Source organism: Myxine glutinosa, chromosome 10 (assembly GCF_964187855.1).
Source record: "Myxine glutinosa chromosome 10, kmMyxGlut1.1, whole genome shotgun sequence".
Classification (NCBI taxonomy): domain Eukaryota; kingdom Metazoa; phylum Chordata; class Myxini; order Myxiniformes; family Myxinidae; genus Myxine; species Myxine glutinosa.
In genome coordinates, this window is record NC_136270.1 from 136,060,472 (window position 1) to 136,074,155 (window position 13,684).

At 48.1% G+C, this 13,684-nt stretch overlaps 1 protein-coding gene across 2 annotated transcripts in view; it reads right to left on the reverse strand.

Moving 5' to 3' along the window:
• Nucleotides 1-1,553: 1,553 nt before the first annotated feature.
• Nucleotides 1,554-13,684, reverse strand: part of UTP4 (UTP4 small subunit processome component) — a 69,525-nt gene continuing 57,394 nt past the window's right edge. For both annotated transcript variants that reach the window (XM_078786169.1, XM_078786168.1), the window contains exons 16-18: nucleotides 5,742-5,924; nucleotides 5,445-5,489; nucleotides 1,554-2,014 (exon numbers count right to left, since the gene is read on the reverse strand). In XM_078786169.1, the coding sequence (XP_078642295.1) occupies nucleotides 1,898-2,014; nucleotides 5,445-5,489; nucleotides 5,742-5,924 (345 nt within the window). In that variant the 3' untranslated portion in view covers nucleotides 1,554-1,897. The remainder of the gene's footprint in view (nucleotides 2,015-5,444; nucleotides 5,490-5,741; nucleotides 5,925-13,684) is intronic.

The window sequence follows — 13,684 nt, forward strand, 5'->3', positions numbered from 1 at the left end:
CAAGTTGTTCTCTCCGCACGGGATATTGATGGAGGGCATAAATACAAATGGCGTTTTCTGTCATCGAGCCTGCAAGATGGGAGCAACAATTCACATTTATTGCCACATCCGATGCAATTTAAATGCTCTAATGGAGGTTAAAGCTCCATTTCAAACTGTTTGTTTGATATACTGCATGTAGCTTTTTGAGGCCGAGGGTCCGTAATAAACATTTGGATTTGTGTCAAAGCCAGTGAGTGATCAACTGCAAATTAATCGTGGAATGGTAGCGACAGCTCGCCTTCTCTTTGTGAAGGACACCGTGGGCACTAACGTGCTCACTACTGCCGACAAACAGTACGCCCAAGTTAACATCCATCCGAGGATGGCACACACTGCATGTATATTTCGTCGGAAATTGAACTTCATCAATTTCCATGGGAATGTGGTGGAGTCAGCTGAGTGGCATCACATGACACCGACATTGTGATTGCCAAGCAATAATTTTGCTTTGTTCATGAACCTTGCAGTGTTGATATGTTTTATACATCTCCCACCTCCCCCCAAGCCCTCCCCCTCCCACATTTCTCTCGATGTCCTTGCTCTCAAATGTTGTGTTTGTGTCCTTCCCCCCCTCTCTCCCCATCTTGTGTTCCGCTCCCCTTATTTTGTGTTTTATGTGCCTGTTTGTTTTTTGTGTGATTAATGTGTGCTCTTTCACGAGCCTCGATCTTGTATACAACCCCCCCCCCCCCCCCAAAAAAAAACCGATTCAACAAAACCTGGCCAACCACTAGCTTGGAGAGCATAAACCCATCACTTATTACATCGTTTATCCTGACAATATTCAGGCTCTTCTGTGGACCAATCCTTTGCCAGTGGTCTAGGAGGAGCAAGCCTCAATTCTGGGGTCAGATTTTCGAGAGCTACATCATGCAAGAATTTAGACAGGGTGTTCACGGTAACCCGACTACTCTTCGTCAGAAGACACCGATGTCTCCTAAATGCCTACCAGTAATCAATGCCAGCAGATAGGACGGCCAGTTTAAAGGTCCCATCATTGGAGTAGCGCCACTTGCAATGTTCTGCCCGACCTGTGAAGCAGTCAACTGACAGTTACGTAGGTGGAGCCTGGTGTTGGCTCAGCGGTTGGGGTGCCGGCTTGGGATCCTAGGATCCTGGGTTCGAATCCCGGTCGATCGCTGAATTAACGCCAGGGGGGTTGACTCAGCCTGTCATCCTTCCGAGCTCGGCAAATTGAGTACCAGCTTGCTGGGATGAATGATCCCGGTGTGTACCCCGCCGGCTTGGAATAGGTACACCGTATCCCTGTGCATCGTAAGAGGTGACTAAGGGTTGGCGTCGGGAAGGGCATCCCACCATAAAACATTGCCTCAAAAAGGGAACCATGATGATTGTCATGGGGCCCGCAAGGCTAACCCCCGCTCCAGCAGGGAAAATGGCCTTAAAAAGGGAATTTTTCGTTGAGTCGGTGGGTTGGGAACAAACCAACAGGTTGCATATTGCCAACATCCACAGGTACTTCCATAAAAAAGTTACATTAGACAACGCGAGGTTTTACCACTTCATGGGAAAATATTTATATACATGGGAGGTGGGGAATGCATTTGGTTTTTCTTTTGCAGGGATTTAGTATTACATTTCCAAACCTCATAAACCTGAGTCGCGTGGTCCATGAAACCCAATGCAACACGCTCCAAACATGTCATGTTAATAATAAATTATGTACATATCTGTCCCCAGGAATCTTTGCCATTACAGAATAAGGACACGGTCGATTCTCATGAACCTCAAATCTCAAAACGATCATTCTTAACCAAACGTAAAAAATAAAACAAATTAAATCCTTATCATGAAAAATAATTCATGCAGGGAAAGTCTCTTTTGGGGAACATTTCTACATCCCAAACTTCTTTTGCAGGATAGCTTTGGGCAGTTGTGTCTGCATTTCGTCGATGCTTCTCTCCACCACAACCATCCACTCTTCTCCAAGTACGTCGACAAACAGGAGTGGCTGGAAAAAGAACGAGAGTTTCCGCATCCAGTCAATGATCGAATTAACAAACACCACAAAGCACTTGGCTGAGCGACCCTGCCACCTTTCCCGTGCCCAGACTTCTACATGGCTACATAACGATAAACACATTCCTTTTCCATCTCAAAAATCCCTTTTCAAGATGCACATAAAACGCATGCTCACAACAACAGAAATGGACAGGAGACTTCCCGGTGGCACAGTTTGAACATGGCTTCGGCATGTGCAGCGGGTGCACACATTATAAGAAATGAGGTGAAATGCTCATCATAGCCGTGTTTACGAGTGGACATGCACAGCAAATGCAGCCTGCTGTGTACATGTACATGTACATATTGTACAATGTACATGTACGTGTACATTTACATGTACAATGTACATGTACATGTACGTGTACATGTACATGTACAATGCAGCTTTACTCAACGGTGTCATAGCTTTGGCTGCGTGGACACCTCAAGTTTTACCCAAACACAGAGAAGCTTTGCATTCATAGATATTCCTACATAATGACAAGTAACACAAATCATTAAAAAAGGGGGAAAAAAATAAAAATAAACAAAAAAGTCGTCGTGATGGAATTCATAAAAGGATTGTGGTTTCTTAATTGTAGTGTCATTCATTGTTTGGTTGTTTTGTGGGAATTCCATCACATCACGTTTTTCTTTTCCTTTTTACCGTTACCCTCTTTCTGACTAGGTTTCTGTTTGTTTCTTCGGGGCTGAAGGAGGGGGTGGGGGGAGAGGGTATATAGTTCTTTTTATTCTGGGCCTTTTTCCTTCACAAATTAAGTATACCACAGGTAACTTGCAATCCACGGCAGCCATTACGGCAGCTTACAGCAGACATTCCCAGTCTGCGGCTCTGCGCATGCAAAAATGACCTTCCGCGGTTATGCGAATAACTGCCGATTGTCGAACAAGTTTGATTTCTTTGAAGACGCAACGGTACGAGTACAATATCGCAGAGACAATGTCGCCTCCTCGTGTTAAAATAATCGTAATCGCTTGAGCCATTATTGCACGAGCTTTTTTTTTTTTTTTTTGTATACTGAATCGAGGCTCGTGAAAGAGCTGACATTTACTTCACAAACAAATCAACCAAACAAAATATATAAAAAGAGGGAGCGGAAGACAAGAGAAGGGGAAGCACACAAACACTTGAGAGCACACAACATTTAAGAGCAGGGAGATGTGTGGGAGGGAGAGGGCATGGGAGGGAGAGGGCTTGGGGGGAGGACGCGTGGGAAGGGGGCGGGGTGGGTGTGGGAGAAGTATAAAACACAAGGACACCAAGGACTTCCAGGACAGAAGTTGGTATTTCAAAAAAGTGGAATTGGGGTGAAATTAGTGGGGATAGAAAAGATCAAGGTTTTGGATGGGGGAAGATAAGAGATGATGGTGAACAGCTGTTTTAAAGACCTGGAGGGTGGAGTTTGTTGGAGGGAGGGTGGAGGGAGGGTGGAGGGAGACGGAGTTTGTTCCAGAGGCGGGAGAAAAGAGGAATGAAGGAGTGAAGGTGAGCAGAGAGTCTTGATTTTGGCAGTTTAACCATAAGAGGGTTGCAGGCAGATCTTGTGCGACCTGTAGGAATATTTGCGGGACAAAGCCCAGAGAGAGCTGGGGGGGCAAGGCCAGAGAGGAGTCGGTAGAAGACGGAAAGACCACCAACCTGCCTGCGGTGAGTGAGTGAGAGGCCCTTGGAGTTAGCTTCATCGCGGGAGATTCCAATGATTCTGAATGCTTTGGTTTCAACAGCGTGAAGACGAGCTAGGTATGAGGCAGGAGCACCAGCCCAGAGGGGAGAGCAGTATTCCATTGAGCTGCGGATGAAAGCCTTGTATGTGGTGAGGAGCTCAGGTGTGCAAAGGAAGGACTTTGCACGACGGAGGATGCCCAGTCGGCGACTGGCTTTGGAGGCCAGATTTGAAATGTGGTTTTCCCAGGAAAGATCATGGCAGATAGTGAGACCCAAAAGCTTGAGTGACAGAACTTCTTGGAGAGGATTATTCAGAAAGTGGATGGGAGGGTTGTCCAGTCGGTCTTTTCGGAGAGACATCGTAAGTGTGAGATTTGACAGGATTGAAAGACATGTTCCACTTGTTTGCCCAGTCTGTGATTTTGTCCAGATCTGCAGAGAGTGAGGAGGCTGTAGACTGCCGTCCGGTCGTCCGGTCGCCGGACGCCGGAAAACACACCAGCCTTGTCAGGAGGAAAGGACACAGAGTCCAGGAGCAGCTGGGTACGACTGGGTACCGTGGGTACAGAGAGGGATGGGTTTGGGACACAAGATTTAGAGGCAAACACAGAGTTGAGGCATTCAGCTTTTTCACGTGCGAACGTTTCACGTTTTCACGCACGAGCTGGGCTGAAGAAAGAAAGAAGAAGAATTTTGCAGTTTGGCGATCTCCAGATTTGGTAAGTCAGTGATGTATTCTGGCGTCTGTGTTGGCAGTTAGAATAAATAGCACCGCAAAGCGGATGTAACCCCTCAGCCCGTGCATGGTGGAAACCAATTTCAAGATGGCTGCCGTCGTGGTGGCCATATTGAAAATCGCAGCGCGCCCATTTTAGAAAGGAACCTTCGTCTACTCAAACGCAACACACACTGCAAAAATGGATTTAATCGGACAAACCGTTATGCTTGAAATTGACGGAAACCAATTTCAAGATGGCTGCCGTGGCGGCCATCTTGAAAATCACAGTGCGCCCATGAACCTTCCTCTACTCAACCCCAACACTGCAAAAATGGATTTAATCGGACAAGCCGTTCTGCTCAAAATTGACGGAAACCAATTTCAAGATGGCTACCGTGGCGGCCATATTGAAAATCGCAACGCGCCCATTTTCGAAAGCAACATTCCTCTACCCAACCACAACACACACTGCAAAAATGGATTTAATCGGACAAGCCATTCTGCTCGAAATTTACGGAAACCAATTTCAAGATGGCTGCGTGGCGGCCATATTTAAAATTGCAGCACGCCCATTTTCGAAAGGAACCTTCCTCTACTCAACCCCAACACACACTGCAAAAATGGATTTAATCGGACAAGCCGTTCTGCTTGAAATTGACGGAAACCAAAAGTTGACGGGCGACCGGACGACAATACCCCCGTAGCCCAATTTGGGCTGAGGGGTGAAAACTCTCAAGATGAAAAGATATGGCTTATAGAGGTTTATGACCTTACTCTATAGCAGAATTTTCAGATCATCATTTTGTACATGTTTGATGTGGTGGCCATGTTTCCCATGCCATTGCTCCGTATTCAGCACGACCATACTCCATGATAAAAACAGAGGAAGGTCACCCTGGGGCCCAATTCACAAGGCAAGATAGTATATCCTTGATAAAAACAAATATCGGATTGTGAAAACTTTGTATTGTTCACATGGTGCTGTAAAGTTACCTTATATTTGGAGCACTCCCTCAGGTTGTTTTTGAAGGTCAATGGCTGCAAAACACAATCATTAAATCAGACAAAGCATTCCTCCAAGCCACAACTCAAGGAACGGGCTCACGTTCCCTGGAGTTGTGAAGATGCGAACCATGATATCAACTGGATGGAAACTTCAGAAAAGTTTTTCCATTCGGTTAGGCCTGTGGTAGTATGGTGCACAATGTTCAGCATAGGGATCGTTGGGCCTACCAAATGTGGATCTGAAGACGAGGAAAAATTAAAGAAATGATTTTGATGAAAACACACCAGCGTTTTATCGATGACACTGAAGTGGTACATGTCATGCAGAATGATGATGTTCTCCTGACGGCAGTTGAAAGTGATGTGCGTGATGGGTGTGTCACGCTCCACCCAACGCTTCGGCATCTCATCTGCATGCATTAGACTCCAGGCAGTATACTTCTTCCTGCTCACACCAAACTCCAATACCTACAAGTTCACACATCGCGACAGAGGTTGTATCCATCTCTACCAACACACGCGCACATAGATTTATTGATCGGTGATGCAACACAAATGGATGATGATTGGGAGGGGGGGGTGGAGTTGAGGGGCAGGGAGGAAGAGGAGAAGGGCACCTCAACAAGGAAAATATGAACACTCTAACCGGGAATGTCTATTTCTAGGGAAGGGGGTGGGGTGGGGCGGGGTGATGCCTTTCAAATAACCGATCAGTTGTTGGTAATGCAGGTGTTATACACTATTACTGAATAATAGTAATTAAAACGAGAAAGCATCTGAAAATGCAAAGCACGTCTGCGTCTGTTGGCATTCAGACGTCTTCTTCTTCTTCCGAATTCCCAAAGCAACGAAAACAGTTTAAAACTAGAACGGGCACTCGGTAGAGCGCATACCTTCGCCGCAGCTACTGTTCTGTACTTGGCATGGGAGTGTAGGGAACAGAACAGTGAACAGTTTGGTGCTGATTTCATGCAAATCGGATAAATACGATTTTGACCTTTTCGTGACCTTGACCTTGACCTTTGACCCGATTGCTCCCAAAATCTAATCAAATGTGTCCCGTATAATAACCAATCATCCCACCAAATTTCATGCAATTCGGTTGAATACTTTTTGAGTTATGCGAATAACACACACACACACACACACACACACACACACACACACACAGACATACAAATAAATACACAGCGATCAAAACATAACCTTCCGCTTTTGCGAAGGTAAAAAAATACAAAATGAAAATTGATTTTATGCAGCCTTGACCTTTGAGCTTTCAATCTAAAAATAATCAGCTTCTAGATTTTGATTGGTGAACCAATTCTGTGATCCCAAATGCAAATTCTTAAAATTTCAGGTCAATCGGGTGAAAATTGGTGATTTTATGCAACCTTGACCTTTTGATCTAAATACAAAAAAAAAACAAAAAAAAAAAACAATCGGCTTATTGCTTTTGATTAGTGAACCAATTCAGTAAGCCAATTTGCAAATTCTTTAAATGAGGTCAATCGGATGAAAATTGACGATTTGGTGTGACGCTGCCTTTGACCTTTTGACCAAATTATTAATTTGCCTTACGAATATTCTCAAAATAAAGCTTTGTTGAAATTTTGATGACAAAACCCAAATGGTAAATTTAAATTTCAGGTCAAATGGATGAAAATTGATTTTATGTGACGCTGACCTTTCACCTTTTGACAAAATTATTAATTTGCCGTCTCCATATTCTCATAATAAAGCTTTGGTGAAAATTTGATGACAAAACTCAAATGTGAAAAGGTTATGGCCCGGACAGACACACAGACAGAAGCGATTACAATACCCCCATCTCCTGCTGTGCAGAGGACGGGGTAATTAAAACTGAGCAGTGATACTGTGGTCCAAGCCACCCCACTTTGTTCGTTCTTTGCTTAAATCCAACATGGCAGCCAAACCACATGGCTGGTGACATCGTCATTTGCAAAAAAAGAAAGAAAAAAATCACCGTGTGTATGCAGAAAGATACGCATTCTGATGTGCTAAGCAGTTCTGCAGAAATTTTTTTTTTTTTGCTTAATTCCAAGGTGGCAGCAAAATCACGTGACCTACAACGTCATCAGTAACAACATATTGTTGCGGATCTCAAACGTCGGCCTTCCCCTTATCAAGGGGGGATTAATCCCCTTGTCCTTTATCTGACCGACGTGATCCCGGGGGCTATAACGTCCTTCCCGGGCAGCGTTAAATAGGGTTGTTGGTCGAATTTGGTCCGATTACCTAAGTACTAACGCTGACCGGAAACGAGGAAATAACTCCCGCCCGAACCACGGCGTTGGTGCACATGCCGAGCGAAGCGAGCGAGATCCGGGCCGTTAACAGGTACTAAACCCGATTCTAAGCGGTTCCTAATCGTGCCACGCTTACCCAATGGAGAAATGACGAGGACGATCGAATTAGGAAGAAACCAGGAAGAACAAGGAATTTATTACACTTTGTACAATTAGAGGAGGAAAAGAAAGAAGAGAATGTACAAGGAAGAGGAAGAAGCAGGTACACAGGGCAGCCTTAATAACAGTCTTAACTTATTCCCTGGACACGGGCCCGTTCACTCTCAGGGTCACTCACACGGGGTTTGGAGATGGTGGTGTTGAGGGTCCAAGGGTCCACAGCACGTCCGGTCCCCGACTCGTACCGTGCAGATGGTGGAATACGGCCGGCAGCTCTCCCCGTGGCGTAGGCGCGATGCCGACAATTATATCTCGGGGGATCGCTTGGCGATTAGATTTGGCGTACGTAATACTTGTACCGGCGCATTTACACGCATGCCCGGTATTGTTACGATCGATGCGCCACTTACCCAATGTCCTTCTGCACGCTGCAGTCCTCTGCAATGCGTGCCGCGCGCCCGCCCTCTGTAAAGCTTGTTCCACAGCGCGTCTCTCTCCCTCTCGTGACTACTCAACTCCGATCAGGTCAAGCGCCTCCCTCTCCCCGCTCATAACTTGTTCACAATGATCACAGTTGCGTCCGTTCTCACAACTCAGGTACAATGTTCAAGCCCCCTTTCTCCTCATAACTGAGGTGGGGGCCTAGCGCAAGGGGTTATATTGCCACGCCCAGCGAACCCTCTCGAATCTCTAGCCACACCCTGTCAGGCGATGTCACTCGAGCCCTGGTTGGCTGGTGAGGGCTTACCGGCTCCGCCTTGATGGCTGCTTGACGTGGCCGCACATCCACCCTTGCGCTCCGCCCCCTTTTCGGGCCTTACCTCGTGGCCTTTGGGCTGGTTTGAGCGGAAGCCCAACGAGTTCGCGAAGGCTGCTGGCAGCCTAAAGGGCGAGGGCGAAGTACAGACTGGCTAGTGCTTAATGGCGTCGATGGAAGGGAGGCTGTAAAATGGACGAATGGGGCCTACTCTTATTTGTTTTACACAACGCAGATGCAACTATTGGGAATGGCCTTATCTAAACACATACTAGGAAATAACTAACGTCCAAAGGTGACCTACGTGTTGCATGTGGCCTATCTATGGGGTGCCACCATTAACCTTTAATGATGTTACCTGTGCTGGGTTCTCAAGACCGCAACACTGCACCCCTCCTTTCGCCAGGCTCGTCCTGAGCCGAACCACATATCAGTGAGGATGGCCGGCTTGCGATACCTGGGTCAGGACTACTCTTTAACAATTAGTGTGACACTCAGGTGTGGTTACCATCTAGATTTAACCTCACCCTGAGTGCGACAGTTTTAAACACTAGATATGTCCCACCTGCTGCGTTGTGTACTACCTAACTGACTCACGCCCACAATTAACCGAATGCGGAATAGTTTTAAAACTACACAAAGCCGGTGGGGAGCATGATATTTACAAGACACTAACTAATTATTTACAACTACAACCCAGGACCTGTCTTTTGTGGGAGAAAGAAGGATGTTTGAAAAGAGGAAACACCAATTGCACTGCACTGCACCAATACACCATACACCCATATGCACAATAAATGCACCATAATAAAAAAAATGCACAAAAAGCACCATCACCAATGCACAAAAACATTTCAGAAATAATAAATGATGCCTTGTGCTTGACTGCTGGGCCGATGGATCTTCTTGCTTCTGGCTTCATGGATCTTCGGTGTGCCATCGTTAAAGTTTACCATCTTTTTGTCCGGGCACACCAAAGATTAATTAATAAAAAAAGGGCACAAACCGTGTCCGCTTTTTATTTGGCCAGCAGGGCCAGCGTAGGTGGTCCGACTGCTTGGCATGTGCGCCACTTAGAAACAGTGGTCCTCAAGCAAGATGCTGCTGGCAGCAATGGTCTGCTCCAGCAAAGGTGCCAGGCCACAGAACGTGTGGTCCATATGGTGTACCGGTGCAGGCAGGCAGGCAGCAGGGTGCAGCCGCACTATTCAGGGTACCTGCACAATCCCCTCGACAAAAGACCATCGGTCCATGAGTGGGGAGGAAGACAGAGCAGAGGTTAGCGGGGGAAAGGGCGCAAGGGTACACACAATGCAAGGTAATGCAATATGAGGGGCGCGGGAGAGCGAGCTGAGAAAGCTCGTCCCTACTCGTACGTCACCCCCCATGTCGCCTACACTACCCTTGTCCCTCCCCGTATTTACACAATTTACAAATTCGTCGCTACCGTCTTGTCTCCCATATCTCCCCCTAAACCAAATTCGTCAGCCAATCCCTCCCAAGAAGGAAGGGATGTAATAAACACAATGTCTCACCCATGTCCTGATGCGTCTTCCATTCCAAACATTTGCAGAACCCGCTGTGGAGTCCTATCACCTCGGTGAGTGGATGTGGATGGTGCTCAGAGATTTTCTCCTAACTATCTTCTAATTGAACCCTGGTGTTGAATTGAACCTTGGTGTTGGGCTAGCGGCTAGGGTGCCAGCTTAGGATCCTAGGATCCTGGGTTCGAATCCCGGTCGATCGCTGAATTAACGCCAGGGGGGTTGACTCAGCCTGTCATCCTTCCGAGGTCGGCAAATTGAGTACCAGTTCACTGGTAATTCCCTGTTTGTCGTAAAAAGACGACAAAAAGGGTTGGCGGCAGGAAGGGCATCCGGCCGTAAAACATTGCTTCAAAAAAAGGGGACCAAAAAAACAACAACAACCACGGTCCCCGAAAAAGGCCAACCCCTGCTTGCGGGGAAAAATGGCCTCTAAAGGTGTTTTTTTGGTTTTTTTAAATCTTCTAATTCACTATCACAGTTAAACTACCCGGGGTCTTGCCCTGCCAATCCAATTGTCCTCTTTAAACTATGCGGTTCTAAAAACCAATTCCCATTGACCATCCTGTGGTGCCTCCCAAATTTGGGGTCTCACTCCCCCCATTTTTCTATACTGTGCCCTCGCACAATTTTGGGGCTGTGTCATGTGGCTCTACCAGCAGGTCTACCGACCTGCGCACCTCCGCCACTGAAGTCGCCACCCAAGCTTGCCTAGCTCCTGCGACTACCCTAACCTGGGGAAGGCCCTCCTGGCTCTCTCACCCCACTAATGCCCTCCCTGGCATTGGGCTACCCGGGTCCTCTCTTAGGATCCTTGGGCCCCCACTGAACTCTACTCAACTGAACACTACCTGGCTCCCAGAGCCTACCTGCGGCCTCACCTGGCCGACAGACTACCAGTGGCGGAGTGCCCCAAGAACCATACTCACTAACAGGCTCACACGCCCAGCCATTCCACTTACTTATGCACCCCTCTAAGCACCACATTGCTACTATCTGCACCACAGATGTCAATATCCAAACAATTTACCTACTCCCTCGACCTAACTTTAAACTACCCTCCCCGGGTACTCGTGAAGGGGTCCATCCTCCACCCATTCACTCCTTCGCACCATACACTCCACACCACTCATTCCACACACCATTTACTCCACACCATTTATTCACTTGCACCCCATGCAAGTCAATTACTCAATACACTTACACTTGTCCACAATACTCTACTCATACACTTTCACACACACACACACACCATTCACGAGCATTGCCTCATTTGCTCACCATCACCACCAACACTCTCATTCAATTCCTCATTTGCACCTAAAGCGCATCCTCATACTCACACACACACAGCATCATCTAGCTAACTACCTCCCTCTAACACTAGCGCTTTCCCTGTCTTCCCTTTACACTAAGCATATCCCTCCTCATTATCAACCAACTAATCTGACTACGTCCCCTCTACCAGTACAAAAGTCACTACTTAAATCTCAAGTCTCCTAAAGTCATCTCTTTGTCCCTAACAATTATCCTAGCCCGCCCTGGCTAGTTTACACTGCCAAACCCCATAAATCTACTGCTCATGTGCCCAAATGTGAATGGTACAACTACCATTCGCTATCATCACTGCTACCATTTGTCCACTACTCTCGAGCCTCTCGGTGCGAATACATTTCCACCGCTCGGCTTTGTATGCGGCTGGTCAGTCTCCTGTTGGTTGGGTCCGTCCGGCATTTTCGATTCTGGGGAGGAGGCATACTCGGACCAAGGTTCCAGGCGCCATCCCGGCGCGGAGCCTTTCGGTCTCCGGCCCGATGACCCAACCTCCCCCGGCCGGAGCACCGCCCCCACCAGGGGGCGAAGGTCCGACCTGGCCTACCTTCCCCGGAATCATGCCGTTTGCCTCTTTCGTCACAGCGCGGCACCGACCATACAGGGCGGGACCCGGCCCGAATCGTGCACGGCGCTCCTTGCGAGAGCGCCGCGGCAACGATCCCCGCCGGCTCCCGCAGCACACAAAGCACCCCGCGCACCGAGGACTCGCGTCGGCTATCCGTCGGCCTAAACGCTGCGCTGGTCTGCGTCGATGCTCGAGTCGCATTCTCCCACCACGCGACCCTTTTCTCACTCGTACATCCCATACACTCCCTGCACTCTATTACCGCACTCTCTCTCCGTGCACTCTCTTCTCTCGCACACTCAGGTGCACACCACTCTGTAACACACCTTTCTTCCCCACACTCCTCTCGTGCACTCTCCTCCGTTACGTACTCCGTGACCACCACGGGTGTGCACTCCATTGCACACCCAATCACCCTCTCCGGTGTGCACCACCGCATCCGCTCCTCAACACGCTCCGGTGTGCATCCTCGCACACTCTCCACAACCAACTCACACTCCGTGTCGCACTCTGCACACATACACTCCGTTGAGCACTCACTCTCACTTTCACACTTGCGCTCCGGCGCACACCTTTTTCTCACACTCGCGCCATTTCCTTTCACACAGCGCACCACGGACCTTCCACAAGCGCCCGGGTGACGCCGGGATCCCAAGCGCGCGAAAAATCCTTTCGCGCCAAACCTTTTCGCGCCATATACAGCCCTGCTTACCTTCGGGATCCTTTTCTCCTCACGCAGCTGCAAACGTTCATTTGGGTTAGCAAGTACGGCATCATGATGTGGATACAGACTTTGAGCGCATTCCATTTTTTCCTCCCGCAATTGCTTTTCTAAGTCCGCCGTCTCTTCAACCCCAATTTCCACTATAATTATTTCTTCCTTATACAGCTCGACGACCGCTGGCGCACATAAAATAAAGTTTTCCAATTCAGCGGCCGTCAGCTTCTCTATACCCCGTATCGCAATTTCTATACCAGTCCATGTAACTATGCGTTGCTCAGCCTAGCTTTCCCCGGGTTCCTCAAGCCGCGCTACCCCGTCGCATACCCGTGTGCCTTTCCCGCTCGACCTGCGGTCTATGTTCTTCCCCATTGTTTTTATTTGGCCACCTATTCTGGTTCCAAACCCCGTTAACCCGTCCTTCATTCCTTTCATTTGATTCTCTCGGGTGGCCATCCTGTTTTCCAACCCCGTTAACCCCTCGTTCATTTCTCCCATGTGGCCACCCACGTCCTTCAATTGGCCCCCCAATTTGATTTTCCAATTATTGTTCTCCCATTTTGTTTTACAAATTACTTAACCCGTCTTTCAATCCCCCAATTTGATTTCCCATATCACTTTTCAATCCCCCAATTTGGTTACCCAATTGCTCACCCTGGGCTTTCATATCGTCCCTGGTACCCCTTGCTTCGTCCCTCATTTCCTGACTGATTCGCTCACTCCGAGCATTCATCCTATGCTCTGACTCCATTATACAAGCCCTGAATTGTGCCATAAGGACTTGCAGGTCCACAACCCCTACTTGCGCAGCGAGCGCGGCCCTCACCGCCATGTGTGAGGCGCCGCCATTTTGTTCACCTGCCACCTCGACTGCTGCACC